At 35.5% G+C, this 15,727-nt stretch overlaps 1 protein-coding gene across 2 annotated transcripts in view; it reads left to right on the forward strand.

Annotated features, from left to right (window-relative positions):
• Cul4b (cullin 4B) overlaps nucleotides 1-15,727 on the forward strand; it is a 44,358-nt gene that overhangs the window by 23,302 nt on the left and 5,329 nt on the right. The window contains exons 3-16 of one of the 2 annotated variants that reach the window (XM_015498506.2): nucleotides 3,370-3,473; nucleotides 3,982-4,051; nucleotides 4,973-5,046; nucleotides 5,831-5,993; nucleotides 6,154-6,243; nucleotides 6,542-6,624; nucleotides 7,231-7,298; nucleotides 8,736-8,854; nucleotides 10,009-10,201; nucleotides 11,222-11,326; nucleotides 11,993-12,103; nucleotides 12,533-12,624; nucleotides 13,846-13,953; nucleotides 15,104-15,217. In XM_015498506.2, the coding sequence (XP_015353992.1) occupies nucleotides 3,370-3,473; nucleotides 3,982-4,051; nucleotides 4,973-5,046; nucleotides 5,831-5,993; nucleotides 6,154-6,243; nucleotides 6,542-6,624; nucleotides 7,231-7,298; nucleotides 8,736-8,854; nucleotides 10,009-10,201; nucleotides 11,222-11,326; nucleotides 11,993-12,103; nucleotides 12,533-12,624; nucleotides 13,846-13,953; nucleotides 15,104-15,217 (1,494 nt within the window). The remainder of the gene's footprint in view (nucleotides 1-3,369; nucleotides 3,474-3,981; nucleotides 4,052-4,972; nucleotides 5,047-5,830; nucleotides 5,994-6,153; nucleotides 6,244-6,541; nucleotides 6,625-7,230; nucleotides 7,299-8,735; nucleotides 8,855-10,008; nucleotides 10,202-11,221; nucleotides 11,327-11,992; nucleotides 12,104-12,532; nucleotides 12,625-13,845; nucleotides 13,954-15,103; nucleotides 15,218-15,727) is intronic. The other variant, XM_015498507.2, reaches the window with a different exon arrangement.

The following is a 15,727-nucleotide window of genomic DNA, read 5'->3' on the forward strand; positions in this document are numbered from 1 at the left end:
GGGGGGTGCTTGCATCAGAGCTACGTGGGTGGGGAATAGCATGGATTGGCTTTGGTAGATGGTACCTTGGGGCATTCCAGGGTCAAGGGGTCGTGTCCTTCTGGAATTGGCTTAGGGTTATGGTACCATGGGATAGATCACTAATGGGGGTGGGGGAAATTGGGGTAAGAGGAAGTACAGGAAAGTGAAATTTATCTCATAAGATGGTGGTTAACATTTAAGATGGCTGCTCAAATGTTAAATCAATACCCTATAACATGTTCATGTGATTGTTTTCTTTTATGTAGAGTCAAGTAGAGAGAGGATATACACAAAAAGATGCATAGTACTGACTTATTAACAAGTCAGTGAGGTATGATTGGTGGAGTTTTATGTGAGTCACTGGCAGCTGATGCAGTTAAGATTATTGGAAGAAGTGGGACCTAGTTGAGTGGTAAGGAAATACAGTCTTGTTTGAGGAGATAAATAGATAGATATATCGAGAACTGTTTTATGGGAGAAAGGCAAACACAGCAGAAGGAAATGAGATAAATAAGATTTGGAGAAGTACCTGAAGTGGGAAAAGTGGAGAAGATGAGGTATGCACTAAGTCATATGACAAAATCTAAGCAGGGAAATGAGAAATGCTGAGAAAATGAATCAGTAATTCAAAAGGAACAGAAATACAATGAGAGGAATAACGAGGGAGGAAGAGGGACAGTACATAGAGGACCTGTATGAGTAGGGAGGCTCTTTAAATAAACATACCCTTAGGCATTTGTGGCCTAACCCCAGGTCATGTGGAATGTGGCCAGAGGAGACTGGCTTTCCTGTTCCTCCATGGCTGCTGAATCTAATTGGGTTGCTGTTTCCTGGTAAGATGTGGTGACTTCTCTCCTGTGGTATAAGTGGGTTCCTTTAAGCTTTCTTTTCATTTGCTAATATATTTACTTACCTGCATAATTGGGAATGTGACTACCTAGTACATATTTTTAAAGTTCCACTCTAACCAACAAAACTTGGATGCTCCCCTGAAGTCCATCTTAATGGATTTTTTTTTTTCTGTTGTGGTGAGAAAGGAATCTTGGTGTTACACATAAGTCATCACCAGTTATAATTGTAGATTATTATGTCAGAGTTCACTAGTTTTACCATGCTTTTTATGCTTATACTAGGAATTGATCTCAGGAATGTTCTACCACTGAGCTACATCCCCAGCCCTGTTTAAAGTTTATTTTTAAGTGGGGTCTCACTGAATTAACCAGGGTGGCCCCAAACTGCAAATCCTCCTGCTTCAGCCCCCTCCCCCCAGTAGCTGGGATGACAGGCATATGCCACTGTACACAGTGGAGGCAACCATCAAGCCACAACCCCAGCTTTGTTTTGTATTTTATTTAGAGTCAGGGTCTCACTGAGCTGCTTAGCAACCACTGTTGGTGAGGCTGGTTTTGAACTCTCCATCGTGTTTGCCCCTGAACCTAGCCCCAGCTCTTTTTTATATTTTATTAGAGACAAGGTCTCGCTGAGTTGCTTAGGGCCTTGCTAAATTGCTGAGGCTGGGTGTGAACTTATGATCCTCCTGTCTCAGCTTCCCGAGTTGCTGGAATTACAGGCGTGCGCCACTGCACCTGGCTCTAAAGTCTTTTGATATACATAAGAAGCTTGTCCTTTTGGGATCTGAGTATAATATAGTCTAATTCAAATATTAGTATAAAGTGAAAATGCAGTCTTTTCCTTTGTAATTGTTTATTCAGTTTGCAAATTTTAAAACCTCTGTATTTAACTATTCTTTTAAAAAATTTTTTAGTTATACATGGGCACAATATCTTTATTTAGTTTATTTTGATGTAGTGCTGAGGATCGAACCCAGTGCCTCACATGTGTGAGGCAAGCTCTCTGCACTGAGCCACAACCCCAGCCCTGTTTATTTAACTGTTCTTGAACAGAAAAGTTGGACAAAATTCCTTGGTATTTAATTATGTCATATTCATTTTAATACTGCTAGCAGTAATGACTGCTTTATTCTGTTGAGAAAACCAATAAAGTATAAATGAGTTTTAATTCAGTTATATTAGGAGTACCTAAGCCATCTATCATTTTTTTGTTTGTTTTTGATACTGGGGATTGAACCCAGGTTCACTTTACCACTGAGCTATATCCTCGGCTCCTTTTTTATATTTTATTTTGAGACAAGTTCTCACTAACTTCCTGAGGCTGGCTTTGAACGTGCTATCCTCCTGCCTTAGGCCTCTTGAGTTGCTGGGATTACAGGCATATGACACCTAGCCCAGCACAACTATAATGTTTTAAATTTAAAATGGAAACTGGGGGTCTGGGTCTGGGGCTCAGTGGTAGCACACATGCCTGGTATGTGTGAGGCACTGGGTTCAATTCTCAGCACCATGTGTTAAAAAATAAAGATCTATCAGGAACTAAAAAATATTTTAAAAATAAATAAATTGGAAACTGGGTGTTTGTGGCTCACGCTGTAGCTCAATCCCAGCGACTCAACCCTGGAAACTGAGGCAGGAGGATTACAAGTTTGGGGCCAGCCTGGACAATTTAGGGAGAATATGTCTAATAAAAAGGGGTGGAATGTAGCCTAGTGGTCAAGTGCCCTTGGGTTCAATCCCTAGTACCATAAGAAAAAAACATGGAGTTTTATTTGTGAAAATGATTAACATTTTAGAGAACAGGACAATGTTTATTTTTTTAGTACCAGGGATTGAACCCAGGGGCATTTTACCACTGAAAATCCCAGTCCCTTTTTATTTTGAGAAAGGGTCTTGCTAAATTGTTTAAGGCTTTGCTAAATTGACGAGACTGGCTTTGAATTTAGGATTCTCCTACCTCAACCTCCTGAGCGGCTTATAGACATGTGCCACTGTGCCTGGCCAGAACAAGACAGTTTTCATACCTAGCAGTGGTACAAATTTGATGTCCTTTCAGGGTAGAATTTGGCTTCATCCCTTTCATTCTTTTTTTTTTTTTTAGAGAGAGAGAGAGAATTTTAATATTTATTTTTTAGTTTTCAGCAGACACAACATCTTTGTTTGTATGTGGTGCTGAGGATTGAACCTGGGCCACATGCATGCCAGGCGAGCGCGCTACTGCTTGAGCCACATCCCCAGCCCGATCCCTTCCATTCTTAACCTGTACAACTATAATAAATATATTAATTTGGTTTTTATTTTGGTACAGTATGTTGGTTATAAAAAAATTCACCATCCACATTAATATGTTTTGTCTTTTTACCTCATGTCTTAAATGGATAAATAATCCCTCTTAATAAGCTGACAGAGTAGAAATAACAAAATAATAAGAATTTCATATAAATAATTGAGAAACATTCCCAATGCTCTCTAACAAAGTGTGTGTTTATTCTTTTAGGCTGTAGAAAATCTCTGTTCTTACAAGATTTCTGCAAACTTGTACAAACAGCTGAGACAGATTTGTGAAGATCATATCAAAGCACAGATTCATCAATTCAGAGAATATCCTTTTAAAAACAAAAAATCCTAAAATTTTTTCTTCTTTCTTCCTGTCCCTTACTGTTTAACCCAGCTTAAAGTGGAATGCTTATGACTTCTAGATTCATTATTTTTGTCCTCCTGTGTTTCTATAGGAAGAAACAAAATTTTAACTATTCAGCTTTAATTAGATCCAAATCTACATATGGTATTCATGTAAATAAAATTCTTTATGTCTTTACCATTTTTGTCCTAACGAATTTCCATTAGAGGAAAGATGATTTAAGGGAAATCATAGACTAAAAACATGATGCTCATTTATGTTTAAGATTTGTTTTTAAAGGTGTATTTTAGTGGGATTAAGATTTTTTCTGTGGCTTAAGAAATAGCATTTTGTTCTATATTAAGTACTCTTTGATTTCATTTACTATCTATTAAGTACTGTTTGGTTTCATTTGCACTTCATATTTAAAACAAATGCACATTCACATTGTACGTATTACTTGTGTTAAACCCTTAACATATATCTCACGGATTCATTGGATAGTGTTCTTTTTCTAAAGAAGATTGACAGATGCTGGCAGAATCATTGTAGGCAAATGGTGAGTTGAGAAAAGTATTACATTTCAGCTAAACATTGTAGTTTACACATTTATTTACATATAGGAGTGTTAGTTTTAAAAATTTTGTAATAGGGAGACAATCTCAATTGCTCTTTTTCTGAGTTAGAAACAAATTTTTTAAATTTTAAAACTCTGAATTACAGGTAAATCAGCATTTTTTTTGAGATGTTGATGAACCTTTATTTTATTCATTTATTTATATGTGATGCTGAGAATCGAACCCAGGACCTCACATATGCTAGGCAAATACTCTACCACTGAGCCACAACTCCAGCCCATAAACCAGCATTTTTAGAGTCCTATTTATTTTTTGTCACACTGAAGGGTATTATTTTCCCTTCTCCCTAGTCTGGCATTAGTTTTTTTTTTAATGCATATATTTTTTAGTTATAGATGGACATAGTACCTTTTTAATTATTTTTATGTGGTGCCGAGGATCAAACCCAGTGCCTTACACATGCTAGGCAATTGCTCTACAACTAAGCTATAACCCCAGCCCCTAGTATTACTTTTATTCCTTACGTTCTGTAAATTAAAATCTTAAAAGTCCATCAACCCACCACACCTAGACTGATACAGGTAGAATTTAAGGTAGCTTCACCCCCACCATTGTTATTAAGGAAGACTTGAGTGCTTGATTCCATTTCTATTTTCAATTACTTCTCATGTAGCAAAGAAGTCAAAGGACCATTGTAAGTATCTCTTTTTTAGCAACCACAGCAAGGATTAAGAAAATAGAATGGTTTGATGAAAATGGTATGGACATAATCTCAGGTAGATATGTTCAATCCTAATAGTCTATAATCTAGTATAAAAACCTTCAGTTTTATTATTTTATTGAGCAAAGATTTCAATTTTACAAAATATAAAAGTTGTTTGATTTATCTTTTTCATTGACAGATCATGATCAGGAGCATTTTTTTGTTTCTGGATAGAACTTATGTTCTTCAGAATTCAATGCTACCCTCTATTTGGTAAGGATACCAGAAAAATGTAATGTAGATTTGTTACAAATCATGGTATAAATCTTAATTATACTACTGAAAGATAGCGAGTAGTGCTGTGACTGTTCTCTTAAAAATGCCCATTTGGCTTCTAGCCTTTTATTTATAGGAAGTTAAATTATATTTTGCCTGTCACTAATGTTGAAGATAGGTAACTTTCCCTGAGCATATATTAATATATGAAGATGATTTTTATTAAGTAAGAAGATTAAAGTTTGCTCTGGAATATTAATGAGTGAATCATGTTTGCTACTTATCATCAAGTGTTTACTCATTTTAAACAATATTATGGAAAAGTCCATGAATACATAAAAATAGAATAGTATAATGAACTCTTTCCCCTACCATGTGCCTAGCATATAAACAGCAATATCAGAGTACACTGAGTTTGGAGTACTGAAGCCAGTTAATAAGTGAGTAAATAAGCTTTCAGTACCAGTCAGTGAAAATTATTTTGTCTTTGAGCTAATTTTATTTCTTGCTTTGACCAAGGAAGTAATCCACTAGAGGAAGTAGTACAACAAAACTTAATTATGGGGAAAGACAAGCATTGAGCTTTAGTTCTCATTAAAGAGAAAATGAGTGTCCTTGTATGCTTTAATCTAAATGTTGTTCAAAAAAACTGTGTGGATGTTATCTTTTTACAATTGCTACTTCAAATCCTAGAACCATAATTAACATGGGTAACATGTTAAGCAAGTGTCTTCAGAAGTGGTCTTGTCATTTAACCCAGATTATATGTTTTTTATTTTAGGGACATGGGACTGGAGTTATTTAGGGCTCATATTATAAGTGATCAGAAAGTCCAAAATAAGACAATTGATGGCATTCTTCTCTTGATCGAGAGAGAAAGAAATGGTGAAGCAATTGATAGAAGTTTACTCCGAAGCCTTTTAAGCATGCTCTCTGATTTGCAAGTAAGTTACTTTACTACCTACAGAGCTGATTGCTATCCCTAGTTTGATGTTTTGTTTTTGTTTTTGTTTTAAAAAACATTCATAGTACTGTTCAAATTGAGAATATTTGGTAAATATTTATTGAATAAACAAACTGATTTATTTTATTACCCCCTCCCAGATTTATCAAGATTCTTTTGAACAACGATTTTTGGAAGAAACTAATCGGCTCTATGCAGCTGAAGGCCAAAAGTTGATGCAAGAAAGAGAGGTATTTTAAAATCATGATTAATAAAACTACTGCCTCTTACAATGTATCTTACTTTGTACAACAAACTTCCCTTTGCATTTATCTTCCCAACATTATAATGCTCTTCTCTCACTTAGGTGCTCCTTTCTTTTCTTTCTTCTTTAAGGCCAGAATTCGGGATCATAAACTCTACCTATAATTTTACATATGATTCAACCCTGTCACATTTGACAGGGCTGCTCCCAGGATCTTTTGGACTTGACATTTTCTGAATGATTTATGGGGAGGAAAGCAATAATATAAAAAACTATCTTTGTAGGTTCCTGAATATCTTCATCATGTTAACAAACGTCTAGAAGAAGAAGCAGACAGACTTATTACTTACTTAGATCAGACTACCCAGTAAGTATTACATGCCTAATAGTCTTAAACTGTTGTTAAATCACTTAAGGCACTTTAGGCATGTTAGTAACTATTTTCAGGTATGATTTAGACTTTTAACAGTTGATTTCATAATGCAGACCTCAAGTTATTATTTTCCCTACCTAATTACATTTAGTCAAGAATTTGGTTATTGGTTTGGTGTGTGTGTTTAGGATGTAATTTTAAAATAGTATTAGAGGCTGATGTGATCTTTAGGCTGATTAAAAGTCACTGGGTGTTCGTAGAAGAAACTGTTTTTGTACTTTCCTAAATATTACCAGTCAAGTGGTTCCTATAAGCAGCATAGATGACTTCTCTACCTTCCTAATAAAAGCAGAGAAACTTTGGAAAAGGCTAGCCACAGCAAGACCATTGGAGACATTTCACTTCATTATATAACTCAAATTCTGAAACAGTTTTTCCTTTTTTAGGCATAGAGTAACTCTACGTGCTCTTAAATTTATACATGGAATCAAAGTATGGAAATTAACATAAAATGAGACTATTTGATTTTTTTCCCCAGAAGACTGTTTACAGTTTTAGAACAGTCAACTGTCAATAATTCTAACTCTTTTTTCCTTGTAGGAAGTCATTAATTGCTACTGTAGAAAAACAGCTTCTAGGTGAACACTTAACAGCTATTCTTCAAAAAGGTAATTGATAATTTATAAATAAGATAACTTTAAAATTGGTAATGGAAAACTAATAGGGATTTTTTTTTTAAATTCCATTTTTAAAGCTTGATAGCATGTCCTGTATTTCTAAGGATGAAAACAATCCTTTCTCCCTACCCATCATAGTAGGCTTTCTAGAGGTGCCAGATCCCTTAAAAGTAAAGGAACAGAGAAGAATGGTACATAAACACCGGTAAAGAAACAGTGAGGCAGGTAGCCATATAGGTTGGTGGTAGTGCACTCGCCCAACATGTATGAGGCCCTGGGTTCAGTCTCCAGTGCCACATAAAAAAAGTGAGAATTTTAAATTCTTAATAGGTAAGACTACAGTAAGGAAAGACATTCTTTCAGCACTAAAATAGTTTTGTTACTGATGTACATAGTAGGTAAAATCAAGCACTTCTAATCCTAGATGATCTTATAGAGTATACCCTGAATTTTAGTTTGATAATGCCACAATGAGTAGGCAAAAATTTTTTCTTTTGTATAAAATGGGTACTTTAAAAATTTTAATGCAGGTTATTTTATCTCATTCTGAAAAATCAAATAATTAGAACCACATTTAAACCTATCTATGCTTCCTTTTGATTTGTCATAGGTATATTCATAGTTGTACCAGATATAATATGGCTATTGCATATATGAAGAATTTATAATATATATTTATGTATTATAAATATATAAAAGTAGGTTTTTATAAATTGGTTTATCTATCTAATCTATCATGTAAGTGGTAAACCAATATACACTCAACTTTTTTTGTAGTGACCCTATATTTAGTTTTCACCCAGAAAGGTTGGTTGTAGTTGGGCATAGTAGCCCACACCTATAGTTCTGACTACTGAAGAGGCTGAGACTGGAGGATCACAAGTTCAAGGCCAGCCTTGGCAATTAGTGAGACCTTCTCTCAAAAATAAAAAGGGCCAGGGATTAGCCAGGTACAGTGGTACATGCCTGTTACCCCGGCAGCTCAGGAGGCTGAGGCAGGAGGATAGCAAGTTCAAAGCCAGCCTCAGCAAAAGTATGGCGCTAAGCAACTTAGTGAAACCCTGTCTGTAATAAAATTCAAAATAGGGCTAGGGATATGGCTCAGTGGTGGGGTGCCCCTGCGTTCAATTCCTGATACCCAAAGGGGGGGTAGGGCGCAAGGTTGTAGCTCAGTGGTAGAGCTCTTACCTAACGTGAGGCCCTGGGCCCTGGGTTCAGTCCACAATACTGAAAAAGAAAGAAGGAAAGAAAGAAAAGTTATTGTCTATTTGGGTTTAATTCAAAGGAAATCTTTGTATTGCAACTCACAGACTAGTCATAGTTTAAACCAGCATCATAGTAATATTAACTTAAATGTTCATCAAAATATCTGACAATTTGTTTACTTTATTGTGTGCTGTATTTTAATGCCAATGTTTAAAATTTCAGGTTTAAATAATCTTCTTGATGAAAACCGAATTCAAGATTTATCTCTCCTGTATCAACTCTTTAGCAGAGTTCGAGGTGGCGTTCAGGTGCTCTTGCAACAATGGATTGAATATATCAAGGTATTAACAATTTATTTACCTGTGATTTTTCACTCATGATTTATAATCTACATACCCAGAGTGAGTTTCAGTAAGCATTTGTTTGTTAGATACACATTTTTTTCAAATAAGGGAATTTTGAATTTTTTTTTTAGGAAAATGTAATGAGGACTAGGGATATAGTTCAGTTTGTCAAGTGTTGCCTAACAAGCACAGGGTCCTGGATTCAATCCCCAGTACCAACACTCTCCCTCAAACAAAAGAGAAAAATGCAATGAATGAAGGTTTGAGAAGTCAGCCTGAGAATGATAGCTGTGTGGCACATCAGCAGTAAAACTTGGTATCGGATGTGATTTATAGCTCCAGTACTTAAAGCAGTGAATGTTTAGGGAGAGAATTTTCTTTGAACCCAAAATTTCATTCTTTCCTTTTACAGTAAAGCAAAATTTCCATTTAGAAAAGATTCAAAGCTAGCTTCTTTAAAGATCCTGAAGCGTAACACATTATTAAGATACTGTATAACCAGCCGGGTGTGGGCACATACCTATCATCCCAATGGCTCAGAAGGCTGAGGCAGGAGGATCCTAAATTCAAATCTAGCCTCAGCAACAGCAAGGTGCTAAGCAACTCAGTGAGACCCTGTCTCTAAATAAAATACAAAATAGGGCTAGGGATGTGGCTCAGTGGTTGAGTGCATCTGGGTTCAATCCCCAGTAATCCTCCCCTCAAAAGATATTATGTAATCAATAGCCATTCCTTATTATTTTTGTGATTATAGATTAATGGTATCAGTTTGAATATTTTATCACATTATGTTTTCTTTTTCTCGCTTCAGAAAAGCTCTTTTTTTTTGTACTAGGTATTGAGCTCAGGGGCACTCAACCACTGCGCCACATCCCCAGCCCTATTTTGTATTTTATTTAGAGACAGGGTCTCACTGAGTTGCTTAACACCTCACTATGTTGCTGAGGCTGAGTTTGAATTCACAACCCTCCTGACTCAGCCTCATGAGCCACTGGGATTACAGGTGTATGCCACCACACATGGCTAAAAAAGCTTTATTTTTTTTTTAGCATCTTTAATTAAATACATGTGCCAACTTAGAATATTATTTGGGGATTTTTTTGTGTGTGTGGATAATCAATTCCAGTAAAAATGGCAATTTTTGTTTTTAGGCATTTGGGAGCACTATTGTTATTAATCCTGAAAAAGATAAAACTATGGTTCAAGAATTGCTAGATTTTAAAGATAAGGTTGACCATATAATTGATATCTGCTTTCTGAAGAATGAAAAATTTATCAATGCCATGAAAGAAGCTTTTGAAACATTCATTAACAAAAGACCAAATAAACCTGCTGAACTTATAGGTATGTTTCCAATCCTTTTCCCAATTATTTGATGTTCTTTTGTATTCATGAACTCTCAATCTGAAATTTTGACAAGGTTGTATTATACCAACACCTCATTTATTTGTGATTGCTTAGCTGATAATACCAAGAGTGTTATCTAAGTACCTGGACGTAAGGAAATAAGAGTCCTTCGAGCTAAGTAATGTCTTAAAGCCCATTTGTAAGACAAAACTTTGGACCCCATTTCTTTTTATTGATAACAAACTTGATTATCTGTTTTCCATGCTTATAGTGTCTTAGAAATGGGGCAGGGTGCTATTTCTAGAGGCCCAAAGTTAGGGCTGCAGGAAAGATATACCTGAAATTAGTTGCCAGTGAAAAAGGTAAAAGTCTAGAATGAAAATAAACCTAATAATCTGGGCCCATTTTTTGTACAGGTCTGGTATATACTGCAATGCTTCTCAGGTCATCCCACTCATGTACCTATTAATGTCAGAGGAGGAGTAATACCCTAAGAAGGTCTAGGGTCCTCTGCCAAAAGGATGGAATTTGCTGAAGTCTATTTTTGTTCATCTTTAAAAGTTTTACAAATTTTTCCTTCTTTGTAGTGTATTTGGTTTATTGTAATAGCAAATAAGTTTTAAGAATGCTTATCATCAGTGCAAAATGGAAACTCACAAAGATGTTCTATTTTTTTTTTTTTTTTTTTTTTTTTGGTAATTTCAGTTACCCCACACATGGCTTTATGCAGCCTCCTCCACAGGGTATTCATATCTCATTTTAATAAACATCATTATAGTAGGAAATACACTCAATCTGGAATCAGATGACTTGGGTTTGAGTTCAGGTTCTAGTGTTTAATAGCTCTGTGTCATTTAACAGGTTACTCAATCTCTGACATGGGAGACCTTTTAAAAATGCATCTCAGAAACACTCTAAAACTTGGTGTATCATACGCCTTTTTGTGTATGTATAGTACCCAATACTTTATGGATACCCATGGCCATTAAACAACAAACTCTTCCTCCTTCTTTTTAGCTAAGTATGTAGATTCAAAGCTTCGTGCAGGAAACAAAGAAGCTACAGATGAAGAACTTGAGAAAATGTTGGATAAAATTATGATCATATTTAGATTTATCTATGGTAAGTATAACTGTTTTAATATTTTTCTTTTAAAATAATGCATTCAGAAACTAGCAAGTATAAAACCTGGAGGTACTATTTGGAAATTAGAGGGTGAATAATATATTTTATTCTTTTTTTTTTTAATGTAGATTTTTTTTTTAAAGAGAGAGTGAGAGACAGAGAGAGAGAGAATTTTTTAACAGTTATTTTTTAGTTTTTTGGTGGGCACAACATCTTTGTTTGTATGTGGTGCTGAGGATCGAACCCGGGTCGCATGCATGCCAGGCGAGCGCGCTACCGCTTGAGCCACATCCCCAGCCCCTATTTTATTCTTTATATTTAATTCATTAGGGATACTTGAGGAATGTTATTTGTCTTAGGCTTTGACTTTTCTGCTATTAAAAGCCTGGATTTTTGCTACTTGTTTTAACCTCTTGAATTTTGTTGTTAAAGCTACCCATCAACTAAAGTTTTTCTTAAGTTAATGCAATTTCAATTCTTAAAGAACTTTTGAAATGTCTGTCAGAGAAATTAACTTCCAATGTTCTTGCATTTAACAAACTTGGATAAAATATATGAAATAAAATAACCTGGAATATTGCTGTTATTGATTAAGAATTTCAAAGCCATTTGTCAGAACTTTAGTTAGAATATTATGAGTGTTGTATTTTTTATTTAATATAGGGAAGGATGTTTTTGAAGCCTTCTATAAGAAGGATTTAGCCAAGCGCCTATTAGTTGGAAAGAGTGCATCTGTAGATGCTGAAAAATCAATGCTGTCCAAACTTAAACATGGTATGTTTTCCATTCTCTCTATTTCTTCTCTTTAATTTCTAAGGGGAAATGTTAGCTTAATTTTTACCCTTGATTGATTGCCTTCTTTTTTTTTTTTGGTCAATCATGTATGTGTGGTGAAGACAAATTAAGTAAGCTCATGAGTTTTCCATCCTTATGTACATGTCCACTGCTATTGCATTTTTTAAAAAATAAAGCATTATTCTTGTTTTTAAAAAAGTCCCCATGTATCTTATATATAAATAATAGGGTTAGTACAGTTTTTAAGAGTTTGACACTGAATTAGTGGGGCATACACTTTGGTTAAGGATTTCTTTTTATTCTTATGAATAGCTATAGATTATATTTCAAGCTAAATTTTTGTTTTTCACTTAAATTCTTTGTTTTTATTGCCTTAAAATATTATAAATGTACAAACATCTTTAATAGAATGTGGAGCTGCTTTTACCAGCAAACTTGAAGGAATGTTTAAAGACATGGAACTTTCTAAAGACATCATGATTCAGTTCAAACAGGTAAAAGTGAGTTAAACTCTTACTTTATTCCTCAAACTTGAATACGATGTAGTTATTTCCTTGTGGCAGTTTGTACTAAAGGGAATAAATAGAAACAAATTTCTTATAAGTACTTCATAGAAACTTAAATGATATTCTCAGTAGAGGGAAAAAAGATCACCAATGAAATGTAAGTATATTTGACCTACTTTAGGATTTATTCTTAATAAATGCCCAAGATAACATAAAAATAGAAATAAAATGTGTTGAACTGAGTCAGCACAAGAAAAGTTGTGGTTAGTCAGTGGAAACGGGGCTTTCCCAAGCATCTAATCGCTTCATGATTTGCCTGTTCAGAACTCACAGTGGGGCTGGGGGAAGAGGTGATAAGGTGGTTGTATAAAACTTTTGGGGACCTTAACAATGAAAAGCTAGATCTATAGTCTTGAAGATGTAGGTTAAAAGTATTTTTTAAATATTTAATAACATAGTCTGGCTTAGTAGTGCATACCTATAGTACCAGCCATTGGAGGGTGAGGCGGGAAGCTTACTCAAACCCAGGAATTGGAGACCATCCTGGGTAACATAGCAAGACCCCATCTCAAATAACAACAGCATAGGTGATGACAAGTTAGATTTGCTTCTCTTAGGGTTTTAGTAATAACTTATTTACCATTATATTGATAAAGGTGGAAATGAAAGCGAAAGATCAGGGATAATAGAATCTGTATCCTGTAATAGCTACAAAGTAGGGTTTATCTGCTTTGCCCTTTCCCCCCTCTTCTTCCTTTCTAACTTCAGGTCATCCCCTGCAAAAAGGCAGTGGAGCAAGTGAAAAACCGGAGACTTGGGCTGGCTGGTGGGGTGAGGAATGGGGGTTGCTACAAGGTGTTCCAAACCACATAGGGGTCTCCAAAGGTGGGGACTGCTGGTGGTATTGGGGGAAAGAAAGGAGAAGAGATTCTAAGCACAGCTTTATGTAAAAAATTATTTGAGTTAATAATGCCTAAAACAATGGTCTTGGATTCTTGTATGCCACTGTGTCGAGATATTAACTTATGCACCTTTCCAGTGCATTTTATGTAGGCTTCATTTAAAGTTCTCTTAATAGCTGCCTTTTATTTTCAGAATGGTCAATATTTGCATGTATATTTGTAATGAGGAACTTCTTAAATGAGTCATTATTGTGACATAAAATGTATGTACTTGTATTTTAAGATCTCAGTGTATGTGTTGATCTTATTATAGTATATGCAGAATCAGAATGTACCTGGGAATATTGAATTAACTGTGAATATCCTGACGATGGGTTATTGGCCAACATATGTGCCTATGGAAGTCCATTTGCCACCGGAGGTAAGATTTACTGTTTATGACCTGAGTTTAGGCACAGTAATCATGATACTTTTGTTTGTTATTTTAAAGTAGATGCTTTGTAGGGGCTGGGGTTGTGGCTCAGTGGTAGAGTGCTCGCCTAGCACGTGTGAGGCCATGGGTTCGATCCTCAGCACCACATAAAAGTAAATAAACAAAATAAATGTATAAAAAAATAAATATAAATAAAGTAGATGCTTCGTAAAAGCCTATGTCAGTAAACACACCAACAACAAATGCCAAGTCTTTTAATATTCTTGTATATCTATTTCAAAATCTAGTTTAGCACTTAGCTAATGATGTTGGGTTTCCAGATTGAGGGCTAATTGCCTTGACTCTACCATTTCCCCAGATTATATCCCTCACTTCCTAGCTGTCAAAAAATCTTGTCCAGGGGCTGGGGTATAGCTCAGTTGGTAGAGTGCTTGTCTCACAAGCACAAATCCCTAGGTTCAGTCCCCAGCACCACACAAAAAAAGAAAAAAGAAAAATTCTTGTCCATTTTTCACCTGCAGGCAGGATTACTGAATTGATGGCTGCTTGAGTAAATCCATCCTAACTCCTGGGAAAAATGTCTAACTCAGGAATGAAACCTAGAAGACGGGTTAAAGCTAGAAAGGAAGATATTAGGAATTCTCCATAGAGATAATTATGGAAGAGAGTAGATTTCCCTCAGTAACAGGGAGAATATGGAGAAGAGGAAAAAAGTGTAGAGGCAGAGCTTTAGAAAAGACTTAACATTTGGCAGATGGTAGGAAGAGGTAAGAAAGAAAACCTATGTCAGTAAACACACTTGGCATTTGTTGTTGGTGTGTTACTGACATAGGCTTTTAAGAGCAGAAGCAACAGTGGTAAAGGAACCAGCATAGTGTGGAGACACAAAGCTACTGGTGATAAATGTATCATAAGAGTGGATGATTAAATGGTACAGAGAGATCAAAGAGTAAGAAGGCTGGCAAGTGCATTAGATCTGGTGGTTGGGAGATAATTACTGTACATCAAAGTGATTGGTAGACCTACTGGATATAGTGTTTAAAACTTCAGAAATTCTTACATATGAGGTAAGTATAAAGAGTGATGAATGTGGTATTAGGTACAGAGCTTAAATGAAGCCTTATTTTATTTACTTTAGATGGTAAAACTTCAGGAAATTTTCAAGACATTTTACCTAGGCAAACATAGTGGCAGGAAACTTCAGTGGCAATCAACCCTAGGACACTGTGTGCTAAAAGCAGAATTTAAAGAGGTAAGTACATGTTCCCAAAACTTAAGTTTTCATTTTTATCTTCAGTATGGAGGTCATCCTTCTTCTAGTATTGTTTTATAAAGGCATCCTAGTCATCTGCTTGACAGCAGTTATTACTACGGTTGTGTGTATATTTTAAGATTGTGATCTTTTTCACAATTGATTTGGTCCTTCTTCAAAATCCAAAACAATAATTTTCCCCCCACCCTTTCCCATCTGTGGATGAAGAATTCACATTGTGACTTCTTGACTGAAATCTTCCTGTTGGCCAGAGCTAAATAATAGAATAGGAGTTTAGGGGAACAGTTCATGTATCTAAATTTCAAAAAACTTGCTGGGCGGGGTGGCACACGTGGATCATGAGTTCAAAGCCAGCCTCAGCAAAAGCAAGGTGCTAAGCAACTTAGTGAGACCCTGTCTCTAAATAAAATTCAAAAAAGGGCTAGTGATATGGTTCAGTGGTCGAATGCCCCTGAGTTCAATCCCTGGTACCAAAAAAAAAAAAAAAAA

This window comes from Marmota marmota, unplaced genomic scaffold, assembly GCF_001458135.2.
Source record: "Marmota marmota marmota unplaced genomic scaffold, marMar, whole genome shotgun sequence".
NCBI lineage: Eukaryota > Metazoa > Chordata > Mammalia > Rodentia > Sciuridae > Marmota > Marmota marmota.